The 14015-nt window shown below is 35.9% G+C and overlaps 1 protein-coding gene and 1 non-coding gene across 12 annotated transcripts in view; both read left to right on the top strand.

Moving 5' to 3' along the window:
* Positions 1 to 14015, top strand: part of NEBL (nebulette) — a 380361-nt gene that overhangs the window by 271735 nt on the left and 94611 nt on the right. For 3 of the 11 annotated variants that reach the window (XM_043478742.1, XM_043478741.1, XM_043478738.1), the window contains exons 1-4: positions 542 to 768; positions 2103 to 2207; positions 4384 to 4494; positions 9969 to 10079. The exons of 3 other annotated variants lie outside the window; for them this stretch is intronic. In XM_043478742.1, coding sequence (XP_043334677.1) covers positions 2166 to 2207; positions 4384 to 4494; positions 9969 to 10079 — 264 coding nt within the window. In that variant the 5' untranslated portion in view covers positions 542 to 768; positions 2103 to 2165. Of the gene's footprint in view, positions 1 to 541; positions 785 to 2102; positions 2208 to 4383; positions 4495 to 9968; positions 10080 to 14015 lie in introns of those variants that run through there. 5 more of the 11 variants (XM_043478739.1, XM_043478743.1, XM_043478736.1 and 2 more) reach the window with 4 other exon arrangements.
* Positions 13390 to 13492, top strand: LOC122449004. The gene has a single exon (XR_006271825.1). It is a non-coding gene; the product is annotated as a U6 spliceosomal RNA (small nuclear RNA).

Genomic DNA, 14015 nt, shown 5'->3' with positions numbered 1-14015 from the left:
AGTGACTGAGGACGGTGATTTTCAGAGACCTAAAATTATGGCTAATCTCTGAGAAGAAAAAAAAAAAGCAATTTAGTGCTCAGATAAGATAAATATGTTCTAATGTTGATTTCATGAATAAAGCAAATGTTTTAATGTGGTCAGCATCTAATATCTGAGTCATCACCATGAAATATGGCATTTAAAATAACATTACTCAGTATGTTTGTGGCTGGTTATACCTCAGGTCAAATAATGCCCCTTAGGTCTGTTCAAATATGGTGAAATCTCTATGTCATGTTAAAGTGTAACATCAACATTAGTCATGTTCTTTAAGAACCAGGTAGTGTATACCATTAAACTTCACTTTTAGGCTGTAATTAGGGAGGCCATGTAATTTATCATCTGAACTATGACATTTTTTTCAGTCTGAGTATTTACAGTCTTGGGTAGATAAGCATGACTTTATTACAGGGTGATACAACTTTCAGCAAATTACCTTCATCCTCTCAAACAGTCATCAGTTTTGCCTGCCCAGTTATCAGGTTGGATGGCAATTAGTGATTACATTTCAGGTCCCTCTCTATAGTTCCTGACTTCTTTTTGACTTATCTGCCCATGCGGGATCTTCTCGCAGAGTAATCCTGGCCTCTCCTGAGGGGAGGAAGAGTGACTCCTCTCACTGGTGAATTGGAAAGAAGAAATGAGGATTGCTCAGCTAAGCCTTTCTGGACTTTGTCCTTTGTCTGCCTGCCACCACAAGGGGGCATTCTGCAGTGATCGCCACAGGTGACAGGCTTTCTGGGTGGGTTCTATGCTTGGGGGAGGGGAGGAGGTTGGGGAGGCCTATGGGTTCTCCTAAATTGGATATTCAACCTTTGATTTGAGCATAATTAATTAATAACCAGAATCCCACTGTGGCCACAATTTTTGCCCCCTCCTCTAATCCAGCATGTCTAGGTAATGATGCTAACAGTAATCTCCATTTGTTTAATTTCGTCATCTTCTTAATTGGTCACATCTGTCCTGATGACTCCTAACTTTAAACCCAGAGGTAGTCAACTGTGTTTCTGTTTGACCATAGGCTTACCTGTTAGGGTGTGTGGCTTAAAGTAACAATAAATTAGGACAATTGTATGAGTGAAATGGAGAATTTTTTTTTTTTAAAGATGTGAGTTAAAGTTTGTGTGTGTGATATGACATAGCTACACAAAAAATGTGTAAATTGGATATACCTATTTTATGTACATCTGCTATACTTATTCCCTCGAAATTGTGTTAGTTCTCAGTATTCAAGTTATCTTGAGAAAGGCCATGCTTAGCACAGAACTAGATTTATTTACTGAGAAATTTTAGCATGGTTTGAAGAAATCAAGTGATAAAGGAGTCTTCTGAGTATGCAATACTTTGTTGTTGTTTAGTTCCTAAGTTGTGTCCAACTCTTTACAACTCCATGGACTGTAGCCCGCCAGGCTCCTCTGTCCATGGCATTTCCCATGGATTGGGAAAATCTGGAGAAGCAAGTGTCTACCCATTCCAATATTCTTACCTTACCACTGAGCCACCTGGGAAGCCTATGCAATGCTTCTTTTTAAAATAAAGAAAACATTTGTTTTTTAATTAATTTTTTTGATGTATAGTTGCTTTACAATGTTGTGTTAGTCCCTACTGTAGAGCAAAATGAAGCAGCTGTATGTATACCCATATCCCCTCTTTTTTGGATTTCCCTCCCATTTAAGTCACCACAGAGCGCTGAGCAGAGTTCCCTGTCTTATACGGTAGAGTCTCATGAGTTAGCTATTTTATACGTCGTACCAATGTTTCTTAATTATGCTGAAGAAGCTGGACAAATGGGACCCACAGTCAGTGTGGGTCCAACACACATGATCCTTGATGGTAACTGTACCCTTGCTTATCTAAAGAGCAGCCTTTTTCTTACCCTGCCTCATCACCTTTGTCGTCCTGGGCTGGATATCAGTTTATTTGATTTGGCTTGTTTTGAGCGTCATTCCACATTGGAGTATTTATTTCAGAATATAGACTTGTGCAGGTTAATTCTTCTGTTCAAAAAGGGAGCATTACAGTTGTTTTTTTTCTCTTATGTAAAATGTTCTCTCTTTTAGATCCATTATAAAGAAGAGTATAAAAAGTCTAAAGACAAGTGTACGTTTGTGACTGACACGCCTATGCTAAACCATGTAAAACACATTGGTGCTTTTATTTCTGAGGTAAGGTATCAAAACTATTTAAATGGCTTGGATTATTTTCTATTTATGTAGATAAAAATTTGTGTATTAAAATTAGAGAATAATGTTTCTGATAATACCACTGAATGTTGATATTAATAATAAATGTATAATTATGTAATTCTATGCATTATGTCAATTAACTCATGTAAACTGGTAGCTTATTATCTATTGTTGATATGTTTCCGTCATATCTATATTGACTAACCTTTTTCATTTACATCAAATTAAAAAGAGATATTTTTATTCAATAGAAAGTACTGACAAAATAGTTTCAGAAGTTCCATTATTTTATTTCTTAATAGACTTATTAGATATAAATGATCCAATCTCATTTTGAAAATAAGTCAAACTTATCAGCAGATTCCATAAAATGTGGTATCTTTGGTAAGTAACTTCAGATCAGTTTGAACTATTTTTGGTTAGGATCAGTTCAACAGAGATACTGCTATGAAACCAGAGAGTAAGAAATGCGCTACGTTCATTTCCCAGCTGAAAAATCATATAATCTTTTTCTGAGCGCACATAGAACTGCAGCTTATATTGTCTTATAAAGCACAATGTTAACAGTGATTTCTGTGATGAGGCAGTGCCAGTGTCTGTGAATAGATCATTTTGAAGAGATAAACATGAAAAGAAGATGATTAGATAGTGTTGTAGATGACTGACCTCTAGTGTTTCTTAAGTTGATGGAAAAAGATCAACATGATATTCTTGCGATTATTTCTGCCAACATGAAAGCATTTTGAAGAAAACTGGTAAATTTTAAGTATGAAAATCTGAAGAGTCATGGGAACACAAGGCTTACACAAGTTATATGCACAATGAATCAACACTCAAATCTGGCTCCAAGTAAGAGTAATGTCAGGGACTTGTGGATAGAGTGGGGTAAGCCACAGTTTTGTTTACTTGTGTAAGCTATTAAATATTATTTCTCCTTCACAGAGAAATACTTGGTGTTCTTAATTATTAATTGAGTCTTTTTCCTGAAGGAGTTAACTACAGAGAAAAAAAAAAAGGACGAGGGCAATCTGTTACATTCCTTTGAACCTAATCTTCCCAAGAGGAAATAGTGAATGAGTGTCTCTCTTTATGAGTAATGACTGAGATCATTTATAGGCAGTGCAGATTGTATGTGGGAAAGTGCAAAAACAGCAAAAAAGCTCTCCCACCTCAGCACCCAGCCATTGTGGTGGAAGAAGTTAAGAAGACTTGAATAAAGGAAGGCTGTCCTTTGTGTTCAGGTTCTAGACAAATTCTAATGACTTGTGTTTTCTGGAACAGCTCAGATGTCTCATTCTCATATATTTTTCGATGATCAAATATATGAAATTGTTGATACACAAACAGAATTACTTTTAGAAATGTGCATGGGGTTAAGTAGAAAAATAACCATTATTTAACTAAAATTTTCATTTGAGGTATAATTGACGTGGAATACTATATTAGTTTCAGGACTCCATATTTGTATGCACTGTGAAAGGACCACCACAATAAGTCTGTCATCATACGGAGTGACACATCTTATTTCTTTTTTTTCCCTTATGATGATTATTTTTTAAGATTTATTCTCTTGGTGACTTTCAAATATGTGATACAGTTTTATTAACTGTGGCCACCATGCTAGATTTTATGTCCCCATGTATTGATTTTATGACTGGAAGTTTGTACCTTTTGACCGCTTTGCACCCATTTCTCCCATCCCTCAACCCCCCTCTTCCAGTTGTTATTTTCTTGCATGTTTGATTTAAAGGTTTTACCATGATAAATTGGATTTATTTCTTCAAATATGACCATTAGGTTCGGTATCTGAGATTAAAGTTGACTTTATATATTTAAAAATATTTTATTGGAGGATAGTTGCTTTACAATGTTGTGTTATTTTCTGCCATGCAACAAAATGAATCAGCTATTCGTGTACATATCTCCCCTCGTTTGTGGATTTCCTTCCCATTTAGGTCACCACAGAGCCTGGAGTAGAGTTCCTGAGCTATACAGTAGGTCCTCATTAGTTACCTAGTTTATACATAGCAGTGTATATATGTCAATCCCAACTAATTTGTTTCCTAAGAAAGTACTTTTCTTTATTCTCTTTCAATATTCACAGTAAAAGAAAAACTAAGACATATTTATTTTTCTTTTCCTTCTTCCCCCCCAGGCAAAATACAAAGGCACCATTAAGGCGGACCTTTCCAATTCTCTTTATAAGCAGATGCCAGCCACAATTGACAGTGTCTTTGCCAGAGAAGTTACACAGCTACAGAGTGAGGTATGGTTCTCCTAAATTATTATATAATTATGTAAATCAAATATATACCTAATACACATTGTTTAGCATTTTATAAAGAGTTGTTTATCTTAGATAATAAATATGGAGTGAAACATTGGAAGCAACTGATTCATGTTCTGTCAGCAGTCACGGATAGTGACGGTCACTGATAGTCACAGATAGTGACAAGGACCTCCCAGTGTGTTAGTTACATGATACAGTCTTTCCTAGTCCCCATTCACCACTGCTAACAGAGCAAATATGAATCTTATTTAGACAATTTACTTAGATTACAATCTTATAGCAAATATTAAACTAGTCTTTGATTTAACTTGTGAGAGAACATACCCATAGCTTATTAAAAGTCACATAAAGAATTAATGGTGAAAGACAGGATCCACAGATCTGTGCTCCCTCAATTAAACAAGTGATTCCTGAATTTTTTTTTTTTTTCCTCGTGGATGGATGGTGTTTTCACTTACACTATCTCAGGCTCCCATAAAAGCCTCCACCAGGTGGAAATGGCTATTTTAATGATTGCAAGTTGAAGACAGACTTAAGAACTATATCATGTAAGCTAATTTTGAATCCATGAGAGTTAGGAGTAATTTTCCTTTTAGAATACATTAACACAGAAGGAATCCTTAATGCACTTAATCTATTGTGTTCCTTAAAACAGAATTTCAAAATAGAATATTTCACCTCTTTCTCACTCATATTATTGCTATGTTTTCTTCATAGTACACTCTGATTTTTTTTTTTTTTTTTGGTTACTTTATTCATCCATAAGAGCAGGAACCTCATCTGTCTTGTTCCCTGCTCCATCTCTGTGCTTAGGAGTCTGAGGACTCCTAGAACACAAGGGGTGTTCAATAGATACTTGTAAAATGGATTTTTGTTCAGTTGATTGATTTTTTTAAAAGAAATGTTTCCTTTTACATAGTTTATATTTTTCATGCTACATTTTTGGTTAATAATAATAAATACATAAAAATGCTCACTATGTGTCAGGTACTGTTCTATTCATTTCAGATATATTTATATCATTTAATGCTCACAACTCCATGAGATAGTCTCATTTTGGAGGTGTGGAAACTGAAGCACAGAGAGGCTAGGTGACTTGCCCAAGGTCACACAGCTGACAAATAGTAGAGCCAGCGTATGAACACGGGTGAATTTGCTCTAGAGTCTGGGTTCTAAGCTATATCCATTACCACCTCTTTCTTACTATTTCTACCCCTCTTTTTAAATTTTTTATTAAACAAGTTCACTTCTTTCTCCAGAATCCTTTTATTTTTAAGTAGAGGATACGTAGATAATTTTAAAATAGTCTGAAAATAGATTACTCTTGAACAACACCAAGTATAGTTATTCTTTGCAGAATATCTTTAAGTACTTCATTATCACAGACTTAGATGTCCACTGTGTACCCAGCTTGGCAGTAAGCTAATCTCAGCTGTGCAACATGAGGCTAAAAATATATGTCAGGACTCTGCATGGCTGACCATGACTAATATGCCCGCCCTTTTTTTCCCACCCAACACCCGGTAACCCAGCCACTTGCTAATCATACAGAGTACTTTTTAAAGCAAATAATTATAACATTTGATATTTGACAGGATTTTTGTGACAATAATAAGCAACAGTTATACAATAAAGAAAAGAAAAATCTTTTCTTAGTTTTATACTTACTGGGGAAGGTAACATTTTCAGATATTTACATTCTTAATTGCTTTCCAAGTGCACAACTTTTCTCAAATTTTTATGGCATAAGCATGTCTATAGTACAAAACTATGTGTACATAGAACTTAACATAAAAAGTAATCCATATTGGACATTTTGGAATCTGTTCCTTTTTTTTTCCAGAATAGATTGTCACTTAATTGGTAACAGGTATTATTCCAGAGGAGAATATGCACCCTAAGAAAGAAATATATGTGCTCTCAAGAAGCATCGCTGCCCAGGGTCATAATTAGCCTTTGAACTTGTTAGAAAGGAAATACCTGGATTCTGAAGAAGGTGTCTATTTCAAAGATTTATGTAATTATAATAACATTTCTTTAGATACACATAAATCTATTTTATTATTGTTAAAATTGGAATTCTCAGAGCTTACCTGATAATGACAGGCAAGAAAGTAGAACAATTTAATAGTATCTGTGATGATTAAAGAACTAACCTTTTACTGTGTCCAAATAGTATCAGATTTGTGGCAACCTGAATTAGAATATGAGGCAAATTCTAAAATGTGAGCATGTTCCAGTTTCTAGTGAAAAGTATCCTAAACTTTTGATATTGGGACAAATTATTATCTTCAAATCAATTTGCAAATGTTCTCAAATGCTTCTATTCAGATTGAAGTGACAAGGCTAATGCTCCTTATAGAAAATGACTGATACATAGAAATCCCTTTAAAAAAAGAGAGACAGATGTGGAGATTTTAGGAGGACATATTGTTAGGTAACTCTCACTAAAAATTTTACAAAGATCACAAAGAAAGGTTCTGGAAATGGATGGACTGTGCCATGAAGTGGTGAGACCCTTCTCACAGGGGCTGTCTCACGCTGAGGCTAAATAATCCCTTATCATAGAAGTGATACAGGCTGCTCAAGCATCTGAACAGCGAAGATTTATGAGAGCTTATGTTTGTATCTACAGTGGCCACAAGGTCCTGTTTCCATAGCTTCAGGGTTGCCTGTGTTATGGGATTGGCTTCCCTGATAGCTCAGTTGGTAAAGAATCTGCCTGCAGTGCAGGAGACCCCAGTTAGATTTCTGGGTCAGGAAGATCCGCTGGAAGAGGGATAGACTACCCACTCCAGTGTTCTTGGGTTTCCCTTGTGGCTCAGCTGGTAAGAATCTGCCTGCAATGGGGGAGACCTGGGTTTGATCCCTGGGTTGGGAGGATCCCCTGGAGAAGGGAAAGACCACTCCAGTGGTCTGGAAAATTCCATGGACTATTTAGTCCATGGGGTTGCAAAGAACTGGACACGACTGAGCCACTTTCACTTCAGTACCTGTATAGTAGTTATGAAATATACTGCAAATCAGAAATATAATACATCTTTTATATGTAGAGATGAGATATAAACATATATGATGAAATATATAAGTTTATATATTCCTTGTGTAAACATATTTACATATAGTTTATATAAGACTACTGAAAATATCTTCCCCTAGTTAGGTGTCCAGTGCCATAGCAGCCTTAACTCACAAGCTATGAAGAACACAGTGTTAACCTAGGGAAATGCTACACAATAATGATACATCCTAAGAAATCAAATTTATTAGCTCAACGTGCGTTTCCATTAGCTATTTTAAGGATGAAAATTAATATGATAAATTAAAGTTCAGCTGCCTCCAATTTGATGTAATCGTAATTCTAAAGTGGTGCTTAGTAGCAGCTATAAATGAAATGACTATTTTAATGCAGCAAGTAGAAAATTACATAGCCTTTTTAAGAAAGAGTGCTCTTTAAAATTGTGCCTGATGACTCACTACTTCTATGATAACCCACAAAACGATCAGCTGCATTGGTTATGTTTATAATGTCACAAGTGCCACAGTCAAAAACACAGAATCAACCTGGCATCCAGCAGAAAGGAGACAGGCATATGCTAGTTCTTTTTACTTACAGCAGATCTCAAAAGTTGTTCCTTGGCTTAAGAGACTTGGCCACCCATTAAACTCCTCCCCCCACCAAGTTATAGAATGTAATGGAACTGGGGTGATGGGCTTTCTCAGCCTGAATGGAGGTTCTTAATGGGTTTCTGTTTAACATAATTAATTGGTGAACATTTTAAAGATATGTTCATCAAAATTAGATTTCCTGATGGATTAAATCAGGGAACAGACTCTAGCATGATGAATTATCCCTGGAATAACATGAGGTGCTATATGGGAAGCTTAATAATCAGATGTAGGAACAGAGCTAAGCAGGAGTGAGCAAGACTTAGGGGCATTCGTTGACAGAAATCTCAACATAGTAATCGAAAAGAAATTGGCATGATCTATGGATGTACTAACAGCATTTAGCACATTAGAGATGATAACCTAGATTAAATTGAAGAATTCTAATTAGGACCAGTCAGGCCATATCTGGTATATTGTGGACACCTTAGCAAAGAGGTGGAAGAGTTGGAATTTGTACTTTTGAGAGTGTGTAGACTATACAGGGGTTTAGTGCCTTAATCTGCACAGATATTCTGGGAGTGGAAATCACTGAGAGCTGGATTCCCACATTTAGAGTTCTGTCCTGTTAACTAGAATCCTCCTGTATGGCCAAATGGTTGCATTGCTGGGGAGATAGATTTGAGTTTCATTAAAGGAGGAACTTTGTGTCAGAACCTTCAAAATTTAGAAACTGTGATGCCCAGGTTGAGTTCTCTTTCACTGGAAGTTTAAAAAAAAAAACAAACTTGGGTGAGGAAGTCAGAAAAGAGTTTTGAACTTGAATAGTTGTACTAAGCACACACATTTTGCACCAAGTAATTCCAATTCCATTTAGCATCTTATCATTAAACTTTTAACATATATTTTCATTTAAAAGTAATTACTTAATTTATTCTTGTTTTATTCTCATTAATTTAGTCACTTATTTATTAATTTATTCACTCACTGAGCAAATGTTTATTGCAGTTTATGTCAAGCACTATTCTGGGTGATAAGGATTTAGTGAATTAGACAGTTGCATTCTAGTAAGAGAAGACAGAAATTTACGAAGATGAAAGCTTGTAATTTAAACTTACAAGGGAAATAAACAGGATAATATAGGAATAGACTACCTGGAAGGGGATAATTTTGTCTTAGGGATCTCCTTTAATTTTTAACTCTGTTTTTGAGTTTGGTTATTTCTACCTCTGAAGTACTTCTGATTATTCTCACACCTTCTCTCCAACCACGTGTGGGGCAGATTTAACGTGGTACTGATGGGTGTCATTGCGAAGGTGCTTATTTGTCTAACAGAGAACAAGGCTTGACATATGTGAGACTTTCATTATATTTTCTCCCAAAGGTTAGGGCTTTTAATAAGATTTATTTAATATTATAGTTGTGCCTCCATAAAATTATAACAGTCAATTAAAAAATGAACAGTTCACTTTTAAATATCCAATTGTTTCCCCAGTTTTGTCACTTACTTTTCCAGGATTTAAACCTTGAACATATATTACTCTAAAACCTCTTGGTTGTGGAAAGATTTCCCAAAACTGTAGATGAGATTTAAGCTAGAGGAATACAAGTGGGGATTTTAGCATGTGGACAAAAACTTCTGAAATAAATGACATGAGTTGGAATTAGGAGTCTAAACAGAAGCACAAAGATTAAAGTATTGTATTTATTATTTCGTTATAAAGGCTTAGGCAAATTTGACCAAATACTATGTAAAATCCTAGCAAAACACTGAAATTTAACGGGTAAGAAATTTCATACACCTCCAAATGAAACTAACAGTTATTTGTTTTTTCCTTCAGATTGCCTACAGGCAGAAGCATGATGCTGCCAAAGGAGTCTCAGATTATGCTCACATGAAGGAGCCGCCTGAGATCAAACATGCCATGGAGGTCAATAAGCACCAGAGTAACGTAAGCAAGCTATTCCTCATGATTTTCTGGAAAATTGTAGTTAACTCGCGTCAGGGCTAGTGGGTCAGTTGTTGAAGTTTAAATGTTAAATTATTCTCTCAACGGTTATTAGAACCTTGTAGAATGCCTTTAAAATGTCATGTACTTCTTGCAGACCTGGAAATCGGGTTTCCAACAGCCTTTCCTATAGCTTCCTTGTCATGATGGTGATGCTCCCGTGGTTTCTAGTCTAGAATTGCAGAAGAACTGGAATGCTAGGGAGACTAAACCCCACTACGATTTCTTTTGGAATGAGTGTGGGGGCAGATGATCACAAGACCCAAGAGGAGCAGGAAGACAATAGATGCCTGATGGCCAGCTTAGAAGCAGAAGGCCAGAGAGAGGAAACAAGCTTGTAGCAAACACATTTCTTCTTTGGCTATAAGGTAGCTAGTACATCAACGCTTTCATGTGTTTACTCAGCTATCACTACTGTCTTGGGGGCCTAGAAGAATATTTTTTCCTGAAATTGCAGTGGAAGCTTATTTGTCTCCATATCATGAATTCTTTGCTTTCTAGAAGGAATGTAGGAACTGTTTGTCAGGTTCTTTATGGGTTAGAATCAGTTAAGATAAAATGTTTGCCTTTGTTGGGTCAGGAAGCTCCCTTTTCTTTGCAAAGTACCTGAAGCATCTTTGTCATCTCACACAGGCTCTGCCCCATCACTTAGTTCTTTTACTGAATTGTGCCTCCAGAGCCCCAGCTGTGCCGCATCTCTTTGTAGGATGGCAACAGTCATCTGATATTAAATTGCAATAGGTCAATGCTTAAGTAAGAACTGAGTGAGGTTTTACATTTTAATTCAAACGTATAAACATATGCCAATACCAAAAGTGCTTTTCTAAGATGGTTTAAGATTGATAAGAGATGAAGAAGCTACATGTCTGTAATTACCAGCAAGGCCATTTTATCGGGAGGCTTTATAAGAACTTCTGCTTACACAACGACTATCACAGCCATAATAACAACCACTTAGTGAGCACTGCCGTGCATGAGGAACTGTGCCAAGGCTTTGATCATTTCCAGTTCTCACAGAATCCATGTACTGATTCCCATTTTGTAGATGAAGAAAATGAGACTGAAGAATCAAACTCCCCAGTCCACTCTTTCTGTTACAATCTGCTGCCTCCCTCTTAAAGGTCACTCTCTGGTTATTGTGTCAAGATTTTAAATGAAATTTTTAAAATATAGGTCAAAATAGATTATCATTAGATTTCAGATCAAAGGATCCTGTGCTCTCGTGGGAGAGAAAAACTGAGACCCTGAGCCTCCACTGTTTTGACCTGAAGAAACTTTGAATTTCTGTAAATGGTGTGGGTTAGAGGGTGGTCGTGGTGGTCTGGGGAGGTGGCTGCCATTTTACAGACCCCCAGGAGACACTATCTAACTCTATAATTCAATGAAATTCAAATACAGAAGTTCCTTATCATGGAGCTGAGGTTATTATTTTAACTCTGCCTTTTCTTTTAAAAGGTCTTTGATTGAGGGATTGAGGGAATAGAGTAGAAAGCCCCTTTCTCCTCCATTCAATACTGTGTACTTATGGGAGAAGGATGTGTTTACTTACACTCCTCTGCCTGCTCGGCTCAACCTTTACATGCAAAGTTTGTACGTATAATAGGATTTAGAAAGTCTTTAAGACTGTTTACTCAGATTTAAAGTGAGAATGATATTTGTATTCTACCTGTGAAGTAGTTGATATTCCCCTAGAGTCAAGTTACTTAGAATAATACATTTGTTGTCCCTACGATATGAAATTTAATTGTGGGTCTTGAAAAACACAGGAAACCAAGAACGTCTCTTGGTTCAGTAGGTGAGGCCACAGCATCTCCGTGAAATACAAAACTGTGTCTCCCATAAGACTTCAGTAAAATGAAATTCATTTGTAGAGAGTTTAACAGAATTACCTTTTCATAATGTGAAATGTCTCTTTGCACTATATTAATGACTTACTAATTTAAAACAAAATGTGTTGTCACATGTGTATCTGATTTTCCTAGAAACAATACATGTCAGCATCTTGGCTTTTCTTTTTATGTTTTCACCAAAATCAAGTCAACTTTCTGATGTCTGTTAGAGAACCAAGAAACTGGGACAGTTACAGTTCAAAGCTTTTAATTTCTACCTCCTTTCTGGTCAGACTTTTTATTAGAACACTGATCAATGGGCCAGATGGAATCATTTTTCTTTTAGAAGCTGACTGTCCTTTATACCTTTGGAGATGTGAATAAGCAAGCTGAGAAGAGATTCCTTGTGACTAGCTGACTAAATTTCCACCTCAGAATAACTGAGAGTTCCAAGGGGAAGAGTATTCTGGGGGCAGTGGTCTTTTCTTTCACCCCCAAGTTCAATGATCATGAAACAGGAAAAAATAATTTCTCATAATATCCTCCACTGTCACACAGGTCAGAAAAGGAGTTGGGAGTTGGGCCAGGGATAAAAGGCTTCTTTTGCCACATGTTGCCTGGATAACCTTGGACAAGTTACACATATCTCCAAATCTGGTTTGTTTTTTTTTTCATTTGTAAAATCGGGGTAATGAAATCTACCTCAGAGAGCTCTTGCAAGTGATAAATTAGATATGATATGTAAAGGGCTCTGTTGAAGAGCCAGTTCAGAAAATACTAGTTCTCTTTGGTCCTCCTTCAGTTTTAAAGAGTGATTTAAGAATTTAGGGTGATATCATTGTTAATTCAAAACAATGAAACGAGGTTAGATTTCTAAGAAGGCCAAATCAATATGAAATTTATGTTAAGAAGCATTTAGGTCAGAAGGGCATATTCACAAGGTTCCTGAACCCATTTAACCACCTATCTTGTTGATACTGTTATCAAAAAATGATTAAAAACAGCTCATCTGACTTTTATTTATTTATTTATTTTTTGAATCTCCAGGGATGTACCCCTGCCAAATTTTTCTAATGTAATTAAAGAAACTGGAGATATTCTATCCTGTTACTTTTGACAAAAGATGGGTTTGAAATGAAAACCTCAGTAACATTATTAGTTTTCATCAATCTTATCAGAGGCATGAAGAGCAGTACTTCTAAAGTTAAGTTAAACAAATTTTAGCTGCCATTTTAAGTTTTATAAATAATGTGATCTGTGTAGATTTTGATGAAATTAGAGTGGTAAGCTTTCCCAAAATACCATATTGGTAATCAATTCAAAGTATATTAGAAAGGTATTCATCAGGGGAAACCAAAGACATAATGCTCTTTTCAAGAATGATATATGTACTTTCTTAACATTAATAAAAACTTATCAGTAGTGCTCACTTTGGCAGCATATACTAAAATTGTAATGATACAGAGAAGATTAGCATGGCCCCTGTGCAAGGATGACATGCAAATTCATGAAGCATTCCATATTTTTTGCCACAAAAAAAGAAAACTATAGGCCAATATCACTGATGAACATAGATGCAAAAATCCTTAACAAAATTCTAGCAAACAGAATCCAACAACATATTAAAAAAAATCATACATCACAACCAAGTGGGCTTTATCCCAGGAATGCAAGGATTCTTTAATATCCGCAAATCAATCAATGTAATACACCACATTAACAAATTGAAAGATAAAAACCATATGATTATCTCAATAGATGCAGAAAAAGCCTTTGACAAAATTCAACATCCATTTATGATAAAAACTCTCCATAAAGCAGGAATAGAAGGACATACCTCAACATAATAAAAGCTATGTATGACAAACCCACAGCAAACATTATCCTCAATAGTGAAAAATTGAAAGCATTTCCCATAAAATCAGGAACAAGACAAGGGTGCCCACCCTCATCACTACTATTCAACATAGTTTTGAAAGTTTTTGGCCACAGCAATCAGAGCAGAAAAAGAAATCCAGATAGGAAAAGAAGAAGTGAAATTCACTGTTTG

Source organism: Cervus canadensis, chromosome 10, assembly GCF_019320065.1.
Source record: "Cervus canadensis isolate Bull #8, Minnesota chromosome 10, ASM1932006v1, whole genome shotgun sequence".
NCBI lineage: Eukaryota > Metazoa > Chordata > Mammalia > Artiodactyla > Cervidae > Cervus > Cervus canadensis.
The sequence above is the reverse complement of the archived record's forward strand: the minus strand, read 5'-3'. Positions and strand labels throughout refer to the sequence as shown.